Source organism: Oncorhynchus masou, chromosome 13 (genome assembly GCF_036934945.1).
Source record: "Oncorhynchus masou masou isolate Uvic2021 chromosome 13, UVic_Omas_1.1, whole genome shotgun sequence".
NCBI classification, from domain to species: Eukaryota; Metazoa; Chordata; class Actinopteri; order Salmoniformes; family Salmonidae; genus Oncorhynchus; species Oncorhynchus masou.
Window position 1 is genome coordinate 68,583,571 of NC_088224.1, and position 19,571 is coordinate 68,603,141.

Below are 19,571 nucleotides of genomic sequence, written 5' to 3' on the forward strand. Positions count from 1 at the left end.
TAAAAACATATTGAAAAATGTATAACATGAGAAACGTGTACTTGGCTATATACTGTAAATGGGGTACCAGTACCGAGTTGATGTGCAGGGGTACGAGGTAGCTTAGATCGATATCTAAATATAGGTAGAGGTGAAGTGACGAGGCAACAGGATAGAAATTAAATAGATATACAGTACCAGTCAAAAGTTTGGACACACCTATTGATTCAAGGGTTTTTTTTATTTGAAAAAAACTATTTTCTACATTGTAGAATAATAGTGAAGACATCAAAACTATGAAATAACCCATATGGAGTCATGTATTACCCCAAAAAGTGGTAAAGTGGTGAACAAATCTAAATATATTTTCTATTTAAAATTCTTCAAAGTAGCCACCCTTTGCCTTGATGGCAGCTTTGCACACTCTTGGCATTCTCTCAACCAGCTTCACATGGAATGCTTTTCCAATAGTCTTGAAGGAGTTCCCACATATGCTGAGCACCCAAACCATCTCAATTGGGTTGAGGTTTGGTGATTGTGGAGGTCAGGTCATCTGATGCAGCACTCCATCACTCTCTGTCAGGACCCGGTTACGAACCTGGGTCTCCGGAGTGAGAAACAGTCACTTAACCAACTGAGCCACGAATAGTCAGCAGAACCCAGAAGATGAGGCAGACACAGCAGTACTTAAGACGGTGTATTTAATAAAGTAAAAAGGAGAAGTCCTTCAATACAAAAAATGGCAAATCCAAAAGGTGGTAGGAATAGCACAAAAAAGTCTCAAGAGATACTCGAAAACAAAAACAGAATTCCACAAGAGCATCCACCGGAATCGACAAGAATACACAGAACACTAGGGCTGGGTGCTAACATACAAACACAGAGCACAGAACTGAGGGAAACTAAGGGTTTAAATACAATCAGGGGAAACGAGGCACAGGTGCAAATAATAATGGGGAACAAGGGAAAAAACATGAGGTCAAAAAGCACAATGGGGGCATCTAGTGACCAAAACCCGGAACAACCCTGGCCAAATCCTGACAGAATCCCCCCCCTAGGAACGGCTCCTGACGTTCCTACCAGCTCTCTCAGGGTGGAGGGCCCTGAACTGATGAATGAGGTCAGGGTCCAGGATGTCTTTGGCAGGAACCCAGGAGCGCTCCTCGGGACCGTAGCCTTCCCAGTCCACCAGATACTGCCAGGACCGCTGCACCCGGCGGGAATCCAGTATCCGATGGACGGTATAAGCCGGCTGGCCTCCAATGACACGAGGCGGAGGGGGAGGTCTGTCTGCCGGGACAAGGGGAGAAAAAACAACAGGTTTTAACAATGAAACGTGAAATGTGGGATTAATCTTAAGGGATCTGGGTAAGTGTAGGCGATAAGAAACTGGGTTAACTCTCCTGGCAACCTTGAAGGGACCGATGTATTTTTGGGACAGCTTGCGAGACTCCACCCGTAGAGGTAAGTCTCTTGTGGAGAGCCAGACTCTCTGGCCGGGGCGCAGGGTAGGCCCGGGACGGCGACGTCTGTTGGCTTGTTGTTGGTACCTCTGTGAGGAACGCATAAGATTAAGACGGATCTTCCTCCACATAAGCCGACAGCGTCTGACGAACTTCAAGGCTGAAGGCACTCTGACTTCTGCCTCCTGGTCCGGGAACAATGGAGGAGCATAGCCAAACTGACACTCGTGCGGGGACATACCAGTGGAGGAGGAGCGCAAGGTGTTGTGCGCGTATTCGGCCCAAACAATAAAGGATGACCATGTGGACGGGTTGTCACGAGTCATACATCGGAGGGTGGTTTCCAGCTCTTGATTCATCCTCTCTGTTTGGCCGTTGGACTCCGGATGGTACCCTGAAGATAGACTGGCAGAAGCCCCCATGAGTTGGCAGAAGGCCTTCCAAAACCTTGAGGCGAACTGGGGACCTCTGTCAGAAACCATATCTTGAGGAATGCCGAAGACTCGGAACACATGATTAATTACCAACTCAGCCGTTTCCTTGGCAGAAGGTAACTTAGTCAGAGGGACGAACCTGGCCGCCTTTGAAAACCTGTCGATTATGACTAGGATAGTAGTATTGCCATGGGATGGAGGAAGTCCAGTAATAAAGTCCAATGAGATATGGGACCAGGGTCTGTGGGGAACAGGTAAAGGGTGAAGGAGTCCTTGAGGGCGGAGGTGAGAAGATTTGCCCTGGCAGCACACGGGACAGGCATTGACGAAAGTGGCAACGTCTTCTCTTATGGTAGGCCACCAGAACTTACACTGGATGAACTCCAAGGTGCGACCTACGCCCGGATGACAGGTGAGGCGAGAGGAGTGCCCCCACAGAAGGACCTGAGTCCTCACTGCCTTGGGGACAAACAACCGATTGGCAGGACCTCCTTTCGGGTCCGGTTCGCTAGCTTGAGCACGTCTCACGGTATCCTCAACTTGCCACGAGATCGGAGCCACAATCTTAGCAGCAGGAAGGACAGGCATGTCCGTGTCATCTCGAATGGCAGGAGCGTAGACTCGGGACAGGGCATCCGGTTTGAGATTCTTCGACCCGGGCCGATAGGTGAGGATAAACTGGAATCGATTGAAGAAAAGAGACCATCTAGCTTGTCTAGAGTTCAACCGCTTCGCCTGCTGGATATACTCCAGATTTTTGTGGTCCGTAAGCACTTGAAACGGGTGAGAAGCCCCCTCGAGCCAGTGTCTCCATTCCTTCAATGCCATCTTAACCGCTAGGAGTTCACGATCCCCCACATCGTAGTTCCTCTCAGTCGGGGTAAGCCGGTGTGAGAAGAAAGCGCACGGATGAAGCTTCTTGTCTTCACCCCTCTGAGACAGGACAGCTCCAACACCAACCTCTGATGCGTCTACCTCCACCACAAATGGTTCATCCGTAGTCGGTAGTATCAGGATGGGAGCAGAGAGAACGCGCTGCTTGAGTCCTTGGAAGGCCGTCTCAGCTTCTCTTCCCCACAAAAACCTTGCATTGCCACCCTTGGTTAAAGCTGAGAGAGGGGCTGCCACCAAGCTGAAGTTCTTGATGAACTTGCGGTAAAAGTTTGTGAAGCCCAGGAAACGCTGAACTTCCTTAACGGATTTAGGGGTGGGCCAATCCGCTACCGCCCCTACCTTCCTGGGGTCCATTTGGACTCGACCGGGTTCCACTACAAATCCCAGGAATTGTACTCGGGATGAATGGAATTCACATTTTTCCGGCTTAACGTACAGATGGCTGTCCAGGAGGCGTTTGAGTACTTGTCTGACATGCTTAGTGTGTTCTTGAAGGGAGCTCGAAAAGATGAGGATGTCATCCAAGTAAACGAACACAAATATGTTAAGCATATCCCTAAGCACATCGTTTATGAGCGCTTGGAACACCGCTGGGGCGTTGGTCAGGCCGAAGGGCATCACCAAGTATTCATAGTGACCAGTAGGCGTGTTGAAAGCGGTCTTCCACTCGTCACCAGGTCTGATCCGCACAAGATGGTATGCGTTCCGCAGGTCAAGCTTAGTGAAAACAACTGCTTCCTGGAGCAGCTCGAAGGCTGTGGCCATAAGGGGTAGCGGGTAACGGTTACGGATGGTTATGACATTGAGTCCCCGGTAGTCGATGCAAGGACGTAATCCACCGTCTTTCTTGGCCACAAAGAAAAACCCTGCTCCCGCCGGGGAGGTGGATGGACGCATGAGGCCTGCTTCCAGAGCGTCCTTGATGTAGGTATCCATAGCAGCTCGTTCGGGTGGAGATAGGGAAAAGATCCGACCCCTGGGGGCAAGTGCCCGGAAACAGGTCGATGGGGCAATCGTAAGGTCTATGGGGTGGTAGCATGGTGGCCCTCTGTTTGCTAAACACCAGTTTGAGGTCATGGTAACACTCGGGAACTCGGGTCAGGTCGATGGATTCTAAAGACTCGGGAGTAGAACTCGGGGAATTCTGGAAAATACAAGTAGCTTGGCACGTAGGACCCCACTGCTTGATAGTGCCCACAGACCAGTCGATGTGAGGGTTATGGCTGTGAAGCCAGGGGTATCCAAGGACGAGAGGGAACTCGGAACAGGAGATCAAATGAAAGTTCATCAATTCCTGGTGTTGTGAAACTGAAAGTCGCAAGGAGGTAGTGACATGAGTGACAAGTCCAGATCCCAAAGGGCTTCCATCCAATGTAGTGACCCTCATGGGTTCACTTAGAGGTTCAGAGGGAACGCCATTCTCCTTCGCCCAGACACCATCCATGAAGTTACCTGCGGCTCCAGAGTCTACCAAGGCTTGAAGGTGAAGCTTGTGGTTGTCCCAGGAGAGGGTGACTGGAATGAGCAGACGGGAGTTGGACGGATGGGAGGAGGTTGTGTTTCCCGTTACAGTTCCCCCCGGTCTGTACGGGACAGAGCGTTTCCCTGGAGCCCGGGACACGTGGAACGGAAATGGCCCGGTTTGCCGCAATATAGACAGCGTCGCTCCCTCATCCGGCGGTCTCTCTCCGCCTGGGAGATGCGTCCAATCTGCATGGGTTCCGATGGAGCCAGCGAGGATAAAGGTGGGGACTCGGAGCTGGGACTTATAGGGGCTAGAGGTCTACGGTTGAGTTCTCTCTCTCAGACGCTGGTCAATGCGTGAGGCCAACTTGATCAGGGACTCGAGATTGTCCGGTGGTTCCCGAGTGGCCAGTTCATCTTGGATAGTGTCGGAAAGGCCTTTCAGAAAGCACACCGTGAGCGCCTCGTTGTTCCAGCCACTCGCTGCTGCCACCGTGCGGAACTGGATGGCATAGTCCGTCACGCTGCGCCAACCTTGGTGGAGAGTCAGGAGCTGTTTGGCTGAGTCAGAACCACTGCTTGGGCCTTGAAACACTCGTTTGAATTCCTCAGCAAAGACAGAGAAGCTGGCACAGCAGGAACTATGGGCATCCCACACAGCAGTAGCCCAGGCCAGGGCTTTTTCCGACAGCAGGGTGATGATATAAGCGATCTTAGACCGGTCGGTGGGAAACGACGAGGGTTGTAGCTCAAAGGAGAGAGAACATTGGGTGAGAAACCCTTTACAAGCACTTGGATCACCTGAGAACCGTTGGGGAGGTGGAAGACGAGGTTCAGCCAGGGGGTTAACTGCCATGGGTACGTGAATCTGAGGTACTGGGACGGGAACTGTTGCCGGGGTAAGACGATCAGATATTTGCTTAATGGAAGTCAGCATCTCCGACAGAAGATGAGAATGTCTAGCCATTAAGGCCTCTTGCTGAACCAGGGCGGCTTCGTGGCGTTGGACAGTCTCCTGGTGGTGGGATAGCATGGCAAAAAGGTCCTGGGAACTGGCTGCCTCTGGGTTCATTTTTGGCTCTGTGTTTCTGTCAGGACCCGGTTACGAACCTGGGTCTCCGGAGTGAGAAACAGTCACTTAACCAACTGAGCCACGAATAGTCAGCAGAACCCAGAAGATGAGGCAGACACAGCAGTACTTAAGACGGTGTATTTAATAAAGTAAAAAGGAGAAGTCCTTCAATACAAAAAATGGCAAATCCAAAAGGTGGTAGGAATAGCACAAAAAAGTCTCAAGAGATACTCGAAAACAAAAACAGAATTCCACAAGAGCATCCACCGGAATCGACAAGAATACACAGAACACTAGGGCTGGGTGCTAACATACAAACACAGAGCACAGAACTGAGGGAAACTAAGGGTTTAAATACAATCAGGGTAAACGAGGCACAGGTGCAAATAATAATGGGGAACAAGGGAAAAAACATGAGGTCAAAAAGCACAATGGGGGCATCTAGTGACCAAAACCCGGAACAACCCTGGCCAAATCCTGACACTCTCCTTCTTGGTCAAATAGCCCTTACACAGCCCAGAGGTGTGTTGGGTCATTGTCCTGTTGAAAAACAAATTATAGTCCCACTAAGCGCAAACCAGATGGGATGGCGTATCGATGCAGGATGCTGTGGTAGCCATGCTGGTTAAGTGTGCCCTGAATTACAAATAAATAACTGACACGGTGGGAACCACACATGCGGAGATCATCCGTTCACCTACTCTGCATCTCACAAAGACACGGCGGTTGGAACCAAAAATCTCAAATTTGGACTCATCAGACCAAAGGAAATATTTCCACCGGTCTAATGTCCATTGCTCGTGTTTCTTGGCCCAAGCAAGTCTCTTCTTCTTATTGGTATCCTTTAGTAGTGGTTTCTTTGTAGCAATTCAACCATAAAGGTCTGATTCACACAGTCTCCGAACTATTGACGTTGAGATGTGTCTGTTTCTTGAACTCTGTGAAACATATATTTGGGCTGCAATTTCTGAGGCTGGTAACTCTAATAAAGGTATCCTCTGAAGCAGATGTAACTCTGGGTCTTACTTTCCTGTGGTGGTTCTCATGAGAGTCAGTTTCACCATAGCGCTTGATGGTTTTTGCAACTGCACTTCAAGAAACTTGGAATTTTCCTGACTGATAGGTAGAGGTGAAGTGACGAGGCAACAAGCATTAAAGTAATGATGGACTTTTGTTTCCTTTTGCTTATTTGAACTGTTCATGCCATAATATGGACTTGGTCTTGTGCCAAATAGGGATATCTTCTGTATACCAGCCCTACCTTGTCACAACACAACTGATTGGCTCAAATGCATTAAGAAGGAAAAAATTTCCACAAATTAACTTTTAGCAAGGCTCTCATGTTAATTGAAATGCATTCCAGGTGGCTACCTCATGAAGCTGGTTGAGAGAATGCCAAGAGTGTGCCAAGCTTTCATCAAGGAAAAGGGTGGCTACTTTGAAGAATCTCAAATATAAAATATATTTTGATTTGTTTAACACTTTTTGGGTTACATGATTCCAAATGTTATTTCATAGTTTTGATGTCTTCACTATTATTCTACAATGTAAAAAAAAGTAAAAAATAAAGAAAAACCCTTGAATGAGGGTCCAAACTTTTGACTGGTACTGCATATTGCATATGGCACTATGATTCGACTGAGCTTAACACGTGATGAATAACTAGCTCTATCGGCTGTCTGCTTTTCAGGACTGTTCCTTGAATATTTACAATTTATTTATTTGAATCAGCTGTGTAGTGCTGGGTCAAAAACATGCACCCAGGTGGGTGGGTGCTCCAGGACTGAGTTTGGGAAACCCTGATCTAAAGTACATGGCATTCCAGAACTGTACAACCACAGGCTATTGAGTCTGGTGCAACCCACTTCAATGTACTGTATCTCATCCATCATCGAGCTCTTTTGTCATTCAAGCCTTGGATAGATTAGCAGGACAGATCCTTACTGAATGCTTCCCTCACCTGGCTGTCAGGTAACAGACCACACATTCAGAGGTGCAGTGAACAGGATGTGCCACTGGAGTGGAGAATGGTTACCACGCTGAGAATCAAAAGGCACATCATTTTTATAATAACCACTTGCGTGTCTATAATTCTACTATAAAAACCAAGAACATTGATTCAGTCAGTGTATGTTTCCCTGTGAAGCCTAGGGTAGTATTTGTGGTCTGTACCCACAAATCATTTATCAGTCACTTGTCCTTCACTTTGTCTTCTGTAGTCTTGCCTCCAATTGACCTCTATGCAGAACGAATGTCTTTGGAACTAGGAAGGGTAACATACTAATTGGTTGCATCAATATTTCCCCTAAACAATATTACTGCTCAGTTGCTGAAATAAACTACACTACACTCAGGTTGTCGCGTAGTGTTTGCACTCGAGTACTGAAAAGATCCCAAGCAGCACATACTGTATATAACATGCTGCCTCTGAGATTAATTTGCCAGCCAATATCTGTCCGGATCTGTCCCTACATTGCTACACCTCCAAACAGGAACAACCTTACTTAAATCTTAATGGCCAATTGCCCAAATAATGTGGTGGGCTCCACCCAATGTAACTGTCCATGGTTTTGAAACAATAGCTACACATTTGACTGCATTGTCAAAGACATGGTTAAGTAATCACAAAACTATTGAACGTGATCAGGATACAATGAAACGTTTAATCATTGGCTTGATTATACATTGACTATATTAAAGTTTCCAAGTTTACTGGACACCTTTAAAAGGGACACTTCAGCATTTTGGTAACGAGGCCCTTTAGCTACTTGCCGGGAGTCAATTATAACTTTGATCCGTTAGCGCGATGACTGGAAGTCTATGGTTATCTACTAGCAACTTCAAGTCATTACACCAACGCTAGTTAGCGTTAGCTCACGAAACTACCTCCACACTGGACAGACAATGGTATCAAGTGAATCGGACTCTGGGAGAGTAGATCTAGGGCCTCATTGCCGAAATATCCCTTTAGTGAAGTGCAATTGAGTTCAGGTGCCCATGAACTGAGAACAATAAGAGGTACGTCTGTGCAAATCATACAGCAATTTGCATTTAACTAGAAACAACCAACATAGCAAATACAGTAAAAAGATGTAACCACTAAATGATTAATATTTTCTTACAATTTGAAAGTCTACAAAAGGACCTGAACGCCAACATTCAGTCCTTTGTTGCACAGCCAGAATAGGTTCAAGTGTGGATGGTGTCAACCCTCTGCAAATGGAACCTCCAAGCATCTAAACAAGTTAGCATAGGAACTCTACTAGCTTGGAATACAAATAGCAATAGAAAAATGCCAGTCCAGCTCGTGAAATAAGATTATGAGATAATAGGATCGATAACAGCAGTTGCAAATCTGGGACGACATGTCCAAATACACTGCGCTAGGCTCACTTGTACCTCTGGCAATATACAGGTATTACAAACTGCTGTAGTACGTCAACGTCTTGAGCAACTAAACACATTTAAAATGACAGGACAGAAGTCACTAAAAACAAAACAGCTCTGGGGGAAAGCAGATGCACAACTACAATCTCTAGCTTTCCTTTATTATACAATCAAAGGCCACTGTTAAAGCATTTACAAATGAATTATAACAAAATGTAGCATTAACAAAAATCTCTTCCAGTTGCATTTTATGGAAACTAGTGAAAAGTAATATTTTTACTGTAACATATACACATTAAATATGGTACATCTTAGTCCATGCAGTTGCGCACAGCCAGTTGTGTATCATGGGATGTTTTAATTTTAATATTTGAAGTGTGTGGGAAGTTGTGACATCAGCCACCAGTGCATTACAGTCCATGTTGGGAAGAGGCACTCCAGGCCTCAAAGAGAACTCAGCCAGACTTGAAGAGGAGGATGGCCACCTGCCCTAAGTAGAAGTAGATGAAATGCTTTGTCTCATGAGTGACGTAGCTGCCGAAGTTCCTTCCAACAATGCAATGCCATGTAGGGTTATACTTCTTGTCAAATTCCTATAGGGATTTAAAAAGCAGGGCTTTAGTAATCAATGACTGCATGAGGAAGATAATGACCTCATGGCATGCACATCTTGCAGCCTGGTCATCGTATTTAAACAGCTTGCACCATGGAAGACTTCACTCTAATTGGAATACACAGGCCAAAGGCCTGACAACACAGTATTCACATCTCACCTTCTTTATGTAGGCTGCAATGTCCTTTTCTATATTGTACTTTTCCATGGCCTGGGTAGCACAGTCCACTGCATCCTGCTGCATGTCCTCAGACATGTCAGCATTCTTGATTACTGCCTTCCTGTCAGTCATGCCTGCAAACAAGGACAACAAAAATAAACAAGTCTAAACCAACGTAATTACAGATACAAAATGACAAGTTTAGTGAGGTGATAAAGCCGGAATTCACAGGTAACACGTGCAGCTATGATTGGTTTACCCCGTCTTCACCATACCGTGCGGTTTACCATGAAAATCAAAGGATAGGCCAATCAAGTGCAGCTATGATACAATGTTGCAATCAACGCGGTTCTATCAGTGTTTCCGATTGTACTGGGATAACAGCTGGTCTATATTTCGGCACCAGATTACGTTGAGTGACTACGACCCTGTGCTGGTAAGGTACAATACGAATAGGTTGCGGAAGAAACTCGATACAGGTAGAATTAAAAACCACATGGCGACATTACATTTGTAAAATTAGGAATCTGTCCCCCGAAATGCACAATTCTAGTCTAGTTCAAACATCCAGATACATGAACTATTAGTTTAATTTCGACATATCATTCCTTTAAATTATGGATGATTTAACGGGTCCAAGGGTGATCGGATTCGTGCCAATAGCCTGCAGGTGGTAGTGATTGCGCATTAGTTCATTATTTCGATTTAAATTCACAATAGAAAGTAGGCTACCTTGTACGAGAAACTTCGCCTCAATTAGACAACCTGAATCACCACCATCCATGCAAGTCGAGTGTGAGTGCGTGCAGGCTACTAAACATTGTCGCTCACCTTATTTAGGAGATGCTGATACTATCCCCTTCGTAATCAGGTAATTCCCCTTAGTGGATATCAAGCTTTGCTTACTTGATGGATCGTGCTGCGACAAATTATTTTACAAGATTTACTCAAATGTGGGGAAACTGCCCTCGTAAAATACCTCCCCCGCCCTACACAACTTACCCTGCCATTGGCTGAGCTACCACCTCTTCTTGTGTTTTGAGCATTTTCTAGCAGCTCTTCTCTGCCAGCATCTTATTTCATCCCACAATGCATCGTTAACAATACACGGCGAGGTACGTAGAGAAGGCCTCCTGGCAAACTCAGCTGTTAACGGAGTATTTATTATGCTCGATGTGTTAGTTTATTGATATCAGCACCAATGAATGTATGAGAGATTATATAGGCTGATATTAATCTTATAAAAATATAATCCATGTTTTTACTGGACTTTGTCTATGAGATGTAAACATCTGCTTGGAATGACATTCTCACCACCGCATACAACTCTTAACAGGCTGTAATCACTTATTTCAGAGTTTATATTCAGTTATTTCTTGATTAAACCTAGTCCTGGACTAAAACATACAGTAAATTATGAATCTCCATTGAAATAGTTGTCCTGGACTAAAATTAATCTGTGTCCGGGAAACTGCCCCACGGTGTAAAATGTAATATATTAGAGCAGATGTTTTACTGGGGTTTTCAATTAGTTCTACAAATAAGCATGTATCTTCTCTTATTACATCATAGGGCCATGAAGATCAGCTTAAACATTCAAAAGAAAAAAAACTAAAAACCAGGTATGTCTTTTCAGGATTTTATTGAAAATGCTAAACTGAAAGAGTAAAGTAAATTTAAGTAATAAAGACAGACTAACTATACTAAATATAATCCCCAACCATCCCACATTTTAATGCCTTATTTACCAGACTCCTTGCATCCTTTGATCCAACTTCCTGGTCCTCAGTTTCCTTTTCTTACTCCAAAAACGTAAATAATCCTTATCCTTTGACTCTGCGCATATTTACCGCTCAAAAATTGAAATAAACTGGGCCATTCAAAAAGTTGCATCTAGGATTCCTTAATTAGTTCAATTGATTTGATTCCTGGAAAATGGATCCCGTTCCAAGCATCCATTCTTGCCTATTCCTTCCCTAAACGCTCCTCTGATCCGTCTCCAAGCATCCATCCTTGCCTATCCCTTCCCTAAACGCTCCTCTGATCCGGCTCCAAGGATTGGGATCCACTGAGCCACTCCTCCAATCAAAACCTTGAAATACCAGGAAAAAAATCAGAGGGAAACCATTAGAATCATGTCTGATTTGGGCCCAGCCCACTTCTTATATTGTGCACTCATGACATGTCACTACTAATGATCAATTAAAAAAAAAGAAGTCTTAAGCACCAAATTCTCTTTAGATGTTTTTTTTGTTGTTGATATTTCTCAATGTTTGAGCTGAAACAAGCCCAGAGCCCCTGTCTAATTAAACCAGCATCTATAAAAGATAAAGGGTTCCTATGTAACATTAAAGTTAAAAAGGTACACCTAAGGACATTTGTCCTGGCACAAAACCAAATACATGCACTGTTTATCAGTGCTTAAAAAAGGTTGCCAAACAATAAGTATATATGATATAGAAAATTATGCTACATTCAAGAGACAATCATGCATCTTGTAGCAACCATTTTATCGATAAATGCAAATAATCAATACTAAAGCATACCATTGCCTCGACCTGACTCCTCCTAAGATGTCCTATCCTGATCAAACAAATGAAATGTGCTCCACAACTTTTATTCCAAATCACTCTTTAATCCTTATCTTCAGATGTCTAAAGGAAGACACAAGGGTAAAACAGTTTAGCAATGAACTCCCGCCATCCCATGAAAAAGTACATCTCAATTTTCCAACACTTACAAAAACATTGATCTTATTAAAAAGAACAACCGGGTTTCAAGTGTTGCAAAAATTGAGGACAGACAATAGGTAAATCAAAATGAATTGAAAGGGATCAAAACAAAAGGACTAAAGTAGGGAGGGTCAGGGGAGGGAAGAAAGGTGATACACCTACATACCAAGACCTTCCACTAGGACATCAGGAGATGCAATGCAAAAATTCAAATCTATAGTTGACTTCTGGAAAAACTCAAAAGGGGGTAAAAACAAGTGGAGAGGGGAACTGTTTACAGGGGATCCACCAAAAGGGCAACAGAGTTTAGGAACGGGAGCGAGAGCGGCTATGGCGTGGAGAGTAGCGAGGAGATCCTCTGCCACCACGGGAACCACCACTGCGAGAGTTGCTGCGGCTGCGACTGGCTGCGCTGCGGCTCCTGCTTCGACTGCGGCTCCTGGAACGGGATCTTCCATAACTCGGGCTGCGGGGACCATCTACTTTCACGCGAACGTAAGCGGTCTCTCCCTGGTAGACACACAAAAAGAACTGGACGTTGAAACGAAAAGCATTTCCACCTCAAACGGTTCCTTCCATTGCATCAAAACAAGCCTTCAGTTCTTGAAAGGCTGCACAAGTAGTCACTGGATTGAAAGTGGGGAAAGGTTGAGGGGAAAGATTCAAGTGTTATTAGTCACTTTAGTTATCAAAAATAGAATCATATCCTTACAATCAAATCCATGAACCACCAATCAAACCTGAAAGCATACCTCGTGTGATCGGAATTTGGTGTTATCCAGCTTTCGAACAGCGTAGGTCATGTCTTCTTTGCGCACAAACTCCACAACCCCAGTTCCATCCCTGAAAACGTCAGCATAACATACATCCCCAGCCTCACGCATGTGATCCTTGAGGTCCTGCCAGCTGCCACTCTGGGGAAGCCCTTTGGAGAGAAGAGCATATAAATTAGTTATGTTTTACTCTGTGATAACTTTCAACACTTTGCTCAATGGTACAAATTTGCTCAATAGATCTGTGGCATAGCAGTATAATTCAGAATCTGCACAGAGATTAACTAAACCAGGCTGGTTCTACCCACCAGAAACAATGAACTAATGTAGAAGACATGGATATGAATTAACTATCAATATTTAGCAGACCAAAAGACCACCGCTTCCGTCCGTGAAAAAGTAACTAGCCAATCAGCCTCTGCCGAGTACCCAAAAACCGGATGTTCCAGCGATACTCCATCTTAACTCCGACTCCACATTTACTGGATTGGTTGAACAGTGCAGAAGAGGTCTGCCCAACAGTGTATTTTCCATCTCGCCAAGACCCGAGGTGCGTACAGTTCACTTCGACGTTTGATGCATTCTTGAACTAAGTTACGTTTGCTGGGTATGGCAAGTATTTAAAAAGGGCAGTGGCCATGTTCACAGCGTTCCCCAACCCCTCCCAGTTTTTCAACTGGTCATACTGAATGCAGCCCAGTATGTAGGGGACCGAGTTTCAGGCGATTACTTTACACCTGCTATGTTAACACAGGGAGTCCATCTGTTAGTGAAATACAGAAGACCACCAGCACAGTGTTGGTGAAATATTAAAGACTGGTAAGTTACCGTTTCCACAGTAGGTCAACGTGATGGCATGCAGTGCAACAAGCAAAAAAGTATTTAGTCAGCCACCAATTGTGCAAGTTCTCCCACTTAAAGATGAGACGCCTGTAATTTTCACAATAGGTACACTTCAACTATGACAGACAAAATGAGGAGGGGGGGGGGGGGGAAATCCAGAAAATCACATTGTAGGATTTTTAATGAATTTATTTGCAAATTATCGTGGAAAATAAGTATTTGGTCACCTTCAAACAAGCAAGATTTCTGGCTCTCACAGACCTGTAACTTCTTCGAGAGGCTCCTCTGTCCTCCACTCGTTAACTGTATTAATGGCACCCGTTTGAACTTGTTATCAGTATAAAAAGACACCTGTCCACAACCTCAGTCACACTCCAAACTCCACTATGGCCAAGACCAAAGAGCTGTCAAAGGACACCAGAAACAAAATTGTAGACCTGCACCAGACTGGGAAGACTGAATCTGCAAAAGGTAAGCAGCTTGGTTTGAAGAAATCAACTGTGGGAGCAATTATTAGGAAATGGAAGACATACAAGACCACTGATAATCTCCCTCGATCTGGGGCACCACGCAAGATCTCACCCCGTGGGGTCAAAATGATCACAAGAACGGTGAGCAAAAACCCCAGAACCACACGGGGGGGACCTAGTGAATGACCTGCAGAGAGCTGGGACCTACCATCACTAACACACTACGCCGCCAGGGACTCAAATCCTGCAGTGCCAGACGCGTCCCCCTGCTTAAGCCAGTCCATGTCCAGGCCCATCTGAAGTTTGCTAGAGAGCATTTGGATGATCCAGAAGAAAATTGGGAGAATTTCATCTGACCATATGACACCAAAATATAACTTTTTTGTAAAAACTAAACTCGCCGTGTTTGGAGGACAAAGAATGCCGAGTTGCATCCAAAGAACACCATACCTACTGTGAAGCATAGGGGTGGAAACATCATGCTTTGGGGCTGTTTTTCTGCAAAAGGACCAGGACGACTGATCCGTGTAAAGGAAAGAATGAATGGGGCCATGTATCGTGAGATTTTGAGTGAAAACCTCATTCCATCAGCAAGGGCATTGAAGATGAAACGTTGCTGGGTCTTTCAGCATGACAATGATCCCAAACACACCACCCGGGCAACGAAGGGGTGGCTTCGTAAGAAGCATGTCAAGGTCCTGGAGTGGCCTAGTCAGTCTCCAGATCTTAACCCACAGAACATCTTTGGAGGGAGTTGAAAGTCCGTGTTGCCCAGCAACAGCCCCAAAACATCACTGCTCTAGAGGAGATCTGCATGGAGGAATGGGCCAAAATACCAGCAACAGTGTGTGAAAACCTTGTCAAACATATCTGTAAGTCCTCACCTCTGCCATTACCAACAAAGGGTATATAACAAAGTATTGATAAACTTTTGTTATTGACCAAATACTTATTTTCCACCATAATTTGCAAATAAATTAATTAAAAATCCCACAGAGTTTTTTCCTCATTTTGTCTGTCATAGTGCAAGTACCTATGATGAAAATTACAGGTCTCATCTTTTTAAGTGGGAGAACTTGCACAATTGGTGGCTGACTAAATACTTTGCCCCACTGTATATCAACTAGAGGTTGACCGATTAAATCGGCATGCCGATTAATTTGGACCGATTTCAAATGTGCATAACTATTGGTAACCGGCATTTTTGGACGCCGATTATATTGCAATCCACAAGGAGACGTCATGGGAGGCTGACCAACTGTTACGCGAGTGCAGCAAGGAATAAGTTTAATGCTAGCTAGCTACTTAACTTATAAAAAAACAATCCATCTTAACATAATCACTAGTTAACTACACATAGTTGATGATATTACTAGTTTAAAACTAGCTTGTCCTGCGTTGCATTTAATCAATGCGGTGCCTGTTAAACCTCTTGAAGCTCGGGGCACTATTTTTATGTTTGGAAAAATAACATTCCCAAAGTAAATGGCCTATTTCTCAGGACCAGATGCTAGACAGATTATGATAGAAAACGCTAAAGTTTACAAAACTGTCAATATTGTCTGCGAGTATAACAGAACTGATATTGCAGGCAAAACCCAGAAGAAAAAAAATCAAACCAGGAAGTGGCTTCTATTTTGAAAACTATGTTCCATAGCCTCCCATTGCTCCATTTAAAGGGATATCAACCACATTCCTTTTCCTATCGCTTCCTGGAGGTGTCAGTCTTCAGATATAGTTTCAGGCTGTTATTTTGAAGAATGAGCGTGAATGACCACATTGCGTAAGTGGATAGGTGGGAGCTCAGCGAGTTGTGCGTTAAAGAGAAAGGCGGTCCTAGTGAAAAGCCAACTGTCCCGGTTGATATATTATCGAATAGATATTTGAAAAACACCGAGGTTTGATTATAAAAAACATTTGACATGTTTTAGGGGCGGCAGGGTAACCTAGTGGTTAGAGCGTTGGACTAGTAACCGAAAGGTTGCAAGTTCAAATCCCTGAGCTGACAAGGTACAAATCTGTCGTTCTGCCCCTGAACAGGCAGTTAACCCACTGTTCCTAGGCCGTCATTGAAAATAAGAATTTGTTCTTAACCGACTTGCCTAGTAAAATAAAAGGTAAAAATAAATAAAAATGTGGACATTATAGATATCATTTGGAATTTGTGTCTGCGTTGTCGTGACTGCTCTTTCCGGTGGATTCCTGGGCATAACGCACCAAACTAACGGAGGTATTAGGGCATAAAAAATATCTTTATGGAGTGAAAACATCCGAAGATCAAAGGTAAACGATTCATTTGATTGCTCTTCTGATTTTCGTGACCAAGTTGCCTGATGCTACACAAATGCTTGTATTGCGTTCACTGTAAAGCATAATTTCAAAATCTGAGACAACGGGTGGATTAACAAAAGGCTAAGCTGTGTTTTGCAATATTGCATTTGTGATTTCATGAATATTTTCTAGCAATTATTTGACTGTGGTGCTATGCTGTGGGACAGCATTTATGAAACCTGTGAAATTAGTGTTCATATTTGCATTCCTCACTACCAGAGTAAGATCGATGTGAAATTGTATTGCAAACAAGTACGGGAAAGTCTTGAGGGCGTTTTACAGTCATCAGACGTCCTTGGGCGGAAGTAAAGGTACGTCTTTCCTTCCCCTCCTATGTTCCAGAATGCCTGACTAGAAGTAAATCTGGGACACTCAAATTAGTGTTACATTTGGTACCGTTGCATAAGATTGATACTTTAAATTAATGGGTTTAACATGCTATGCTGTCATTTTCTTCTGTACACAAGAATTAGCATATTAAGTAGCTAATTTGCATAAAGTCAAAAGTAAATTGTTGCATACGCTGTTTTTCACAAAGCACGAAGATTTGTTCATATGACAACCCTACCGTAAAACTATTAGTCTTAAGTTATTGTAAGTATGTATTCCATACTGCCTCATTTGCATAATATCACAGTTTTTGTATCTACTCTGTTCTACATCAGCCCTGAAAATGTCATTAGAATATGACAACCCTATCTTGAGGTATTGACAGAGCGTGTTGAAATTAAGTCTCCAGACAGATGATTCTGTGCCATCATTGACCAGGGGCGACCCTTTTCGATCACTTGAAAATGAGACCTCAACAACCGTAAGTCTCCAACCTAGTTACACAACTCACCTGAGACAATGACCCTGTACTCGGAGCGTCTGGATGGCGGCCCGTATCTGCCTCTAGGGGCGCCACCAACCCCTCCACCACCACCAAAGCCGCCTCTCCCCCCACCCCTGCCGCTCCGAGGGAATTCAACTCGCAGCCGATAACCGTCGTAGTCATAGCCGTCTCGTCCGTACACTGCATCGTCGGCATCCCTGAAAAAGTGATAGAAAATGTTAGTTAAACAATCGTCCACACAGTACCCCGTGGCCTAACTCATTAGCCGGCTAAACTCAACAATTTAACTCGTGGCGTTTAGTTGGCTAGCCACAAACAAAGACAACTTCACAATGTGCCACTGCAGAAAGAGACGAAACCAGCGGTCAAGCCAATTAACGTTACATTCTTAAAACGAAAATGGCTAGTTACGTTAACGTTAGTTACATGTGCAAACTAAGTCGACGAGCATAGACATTCAAGTTAAAGTAGAGTAACGTTAGAGCAGTGCACGAGTTGCTAACAAGCTAGCCTTTAGCTACCTGGGATCTTCAAATTCGATAAAGGCAAAAGGAGGTCCTCCTCTCCGATTTTTCAAGTCGATGTCGCGAATCGCTCCGTATTTGTAAAACACGTCCTCGACATCTTTGGTGCGAATATCAGGGGGTAGATTTCCGACGTAAATACGACAATCGTTATTTCCTGCAGGGCCTCGCACGACGCCTCCCGACATAATCGCTAACGTTAGCTAGTTTATTTTAGCGTTAAGTTGAAATAAAAAGCGAGTTCTCAAAACTGTATTCAAGTAAGATCACAACAGATTAGAAAACCATATGAGTATAGTGCATAAACACGAAATAAAGTATCAATGGCGCTTAAAGCTGTCTACTAGCTCGCTACACTTCTCCCGGTGCAGAACCGCGCTTCTTCGCGAGGGCATTCATGAATACCGGAAATGTGCCCAGTAGAGAACTCTAGAAATGCCTACCTCCGCCAAACAAAATAGTCCACAGGGCTCATCTGTAAAAGAGACCTGGGTGTCAGTATGCCTCCCTGATAGAATAAATGTTAAATTAATAAACACAGGTGTGGGGTATTGGTATAATTACGCGAATAATTTCAGCTAAGAAGGTTTTCAGGTGAGCAGATTATTCGATTGTTATTGTTTAGCCATTATCGCCTTGTAATTTTAAATCGTCATAATTTATCAATTGTCTTTATGAGTAGTGGCCAGCAACCTATTATTATAGGCTGGCCTACACCAATACTATTGCATTTACAAAGTATATACACACATACATTGTTTATGAATAACGACCTCAAGAAGAATGAGGACCTTCCTAATGTTTAACGCTTGGTCCCGACCCTTTTAACGAATGTTTGTGAACTCAGTGCGGTGCGCTTAATTTTCTGTGCAGTGTGAACACTCCAAAGGAACTCAGACCCATCAAAGGCCCCAAAAGCGAAACGAACTAAGCGTTCGCTTGAATTCCGCGATCGGGTTCCAATTTTGGGGGGAAAATGTGAACACAAAACTCAGGTTCGTTTGTCAATATTCCCGCACCACACACTAGGCTACTGCAACAGTTTCCCTTGCCCACACACTCACATTGGTGCCACAAGAGAGATGTTGAATGTGTGGAGTTTTTAGTTTATATGATTTGTTTGCAAAATTTGATCTATAGGCTAAGATAGCTTAATCAACAGTTTATTGATTGGGGGGTTTGAAAAGTGTGTGAAGACAATCTATTTGGTGAGAATCACAACGTTGGGTACATAATCCATTTTTTAAAATTTCACCTTTATTTAACCAGGAAGGCTAGTTGAGAACACGTTCTCATTTACAACTGTGACCTGGCCAAGATAAAGCAAAGCAGTGTGACACAGACAACACACATAGAGTAAACAATAAACAAGCCAATAACACAATAAACAAGTCAATGACACAGTAGAAAAAAAAGAAAAGTCTATACACAGTATTCTAGCTCTTAAAGGGGCAGTAGCCTACATTGGGTGTACAATTTTCAATTACAGCATTGTTTATTCTGCAGTTATTCGGTTGCTATTTATTCTGTTAGCAATTAAATGTACATGTTAATAGTATCTTCTGATTACAATTAATATGTCCCATATTTTAATGAA

The 19,571-nt window shown here is 43.9% G+C and overlaps 2 protein-coding genes across 3 annotated transcripts; both read right to left on the reverse strand.

Annotated features, from left to right (window-relative positions):
* Positions 1-7,949: 7,949 nt before the first annotated feature.
* On the reverse strand, positions 7,950-11,980 carry LOC135552935 (dynein light chain 2, cytoplasmic). Of its 2 annotated transcripts, none has more exons than XM_064984891.1 (3): positions 11,215-11,980; positions 9,467-9,600; positions 7,950-9,286 (listed from the first exon to the last, which is right to left on the reverse strand). In XM_064984891.1, exons 2-3 carry the CDS (start codon positions 9,596-9,598, stop codon positions 9,149-9,151), a joined length of 270 nt encoding a protein of 89 aa, XP_064840963.1. In that variant the 5' UTR covers positions 9,599-9,600; positions 11,215-11,980; the 3' UTR covers positions 7,950-9,148. The 2 variants fall into 2 exon arrangements, with proteins under 2 accessions (XP_064840963.1, XP_064840962.1); XM_064984890.1 differs by lacking the exon at positions 11,215-11,980 and adding an exon at positions 10,298-10,568.
* Positions 11,981-12,080: 100 nt separating this feature from the next.
* Positions 12,081-18,380, reverse strand: LOC135552934 (serine/arginine-rich splicing factor 1B). The gene is made up of 4 exons (XM_064984889.1): positions 17,972-18,380; positions 17,457-17,647; positions 12,951-13,123; positions 12,081-12,708 (listed from the first exon to the last, which is right to left on the reverse strand). The coding sequence occupies exons 1-4, from the start codon at positions 18,160-18,162 to the stop codon at positions 12,505-12,507; spliced, it is 759 nt and encodes a 252-aa protein (XP_064840961.1). The 5' UTR covers positions 18,163-18,380; the 3' UTR covers positions 12,081-12,504.
* Between the last annotated feature and the right edge of the window lie 1,191 nt (positions 18,381-19,571).

What these genes read in the sequence shown, in the direction of transcription:
- LOC135552935 (XM_064984891.1), bottom strand. Translation starts at nt 9,598, where the DNA reads ATGACTGACAGGAAGGCAGTAATCAAGAATGCTGACATGTCTGAGGAC. An exon ending in TTGCAGCCTACATAAAGAAG is followed by an intron (nt 9,287 to 9,466) that starts GTGAGATGTGAA and finishes AAATCCCTATAG; the next exon opens with GAATTTGACAAGAAGTATAA.
- LOC135552934 (XM_064984889.1), bottom strand. Translation starts at nt 18,162, where the DNA reads ATGTCGGGAGGCGTCGTGCGAGGCCCTGCAGGAAATAACGATTGTCGT. An exon ending in ATCGAATTTGAAGATCCCAG is followed by an intron (nt 17,648 to 17,971) that starts GTAGCTAAAGGC and finishes TCACTTTTTCAG; the next exon opens with GGATGCCGACGATGCAGTGT. An exon ending in CCAAATTCCGATCACACGAG is followed by an intron (nt 12,709 to 12,950) that starts GTATGCTTTCAG and finishes TGTGTCTACCAG; the next exon opens with GGAGAGACCGCTTACGTTCG.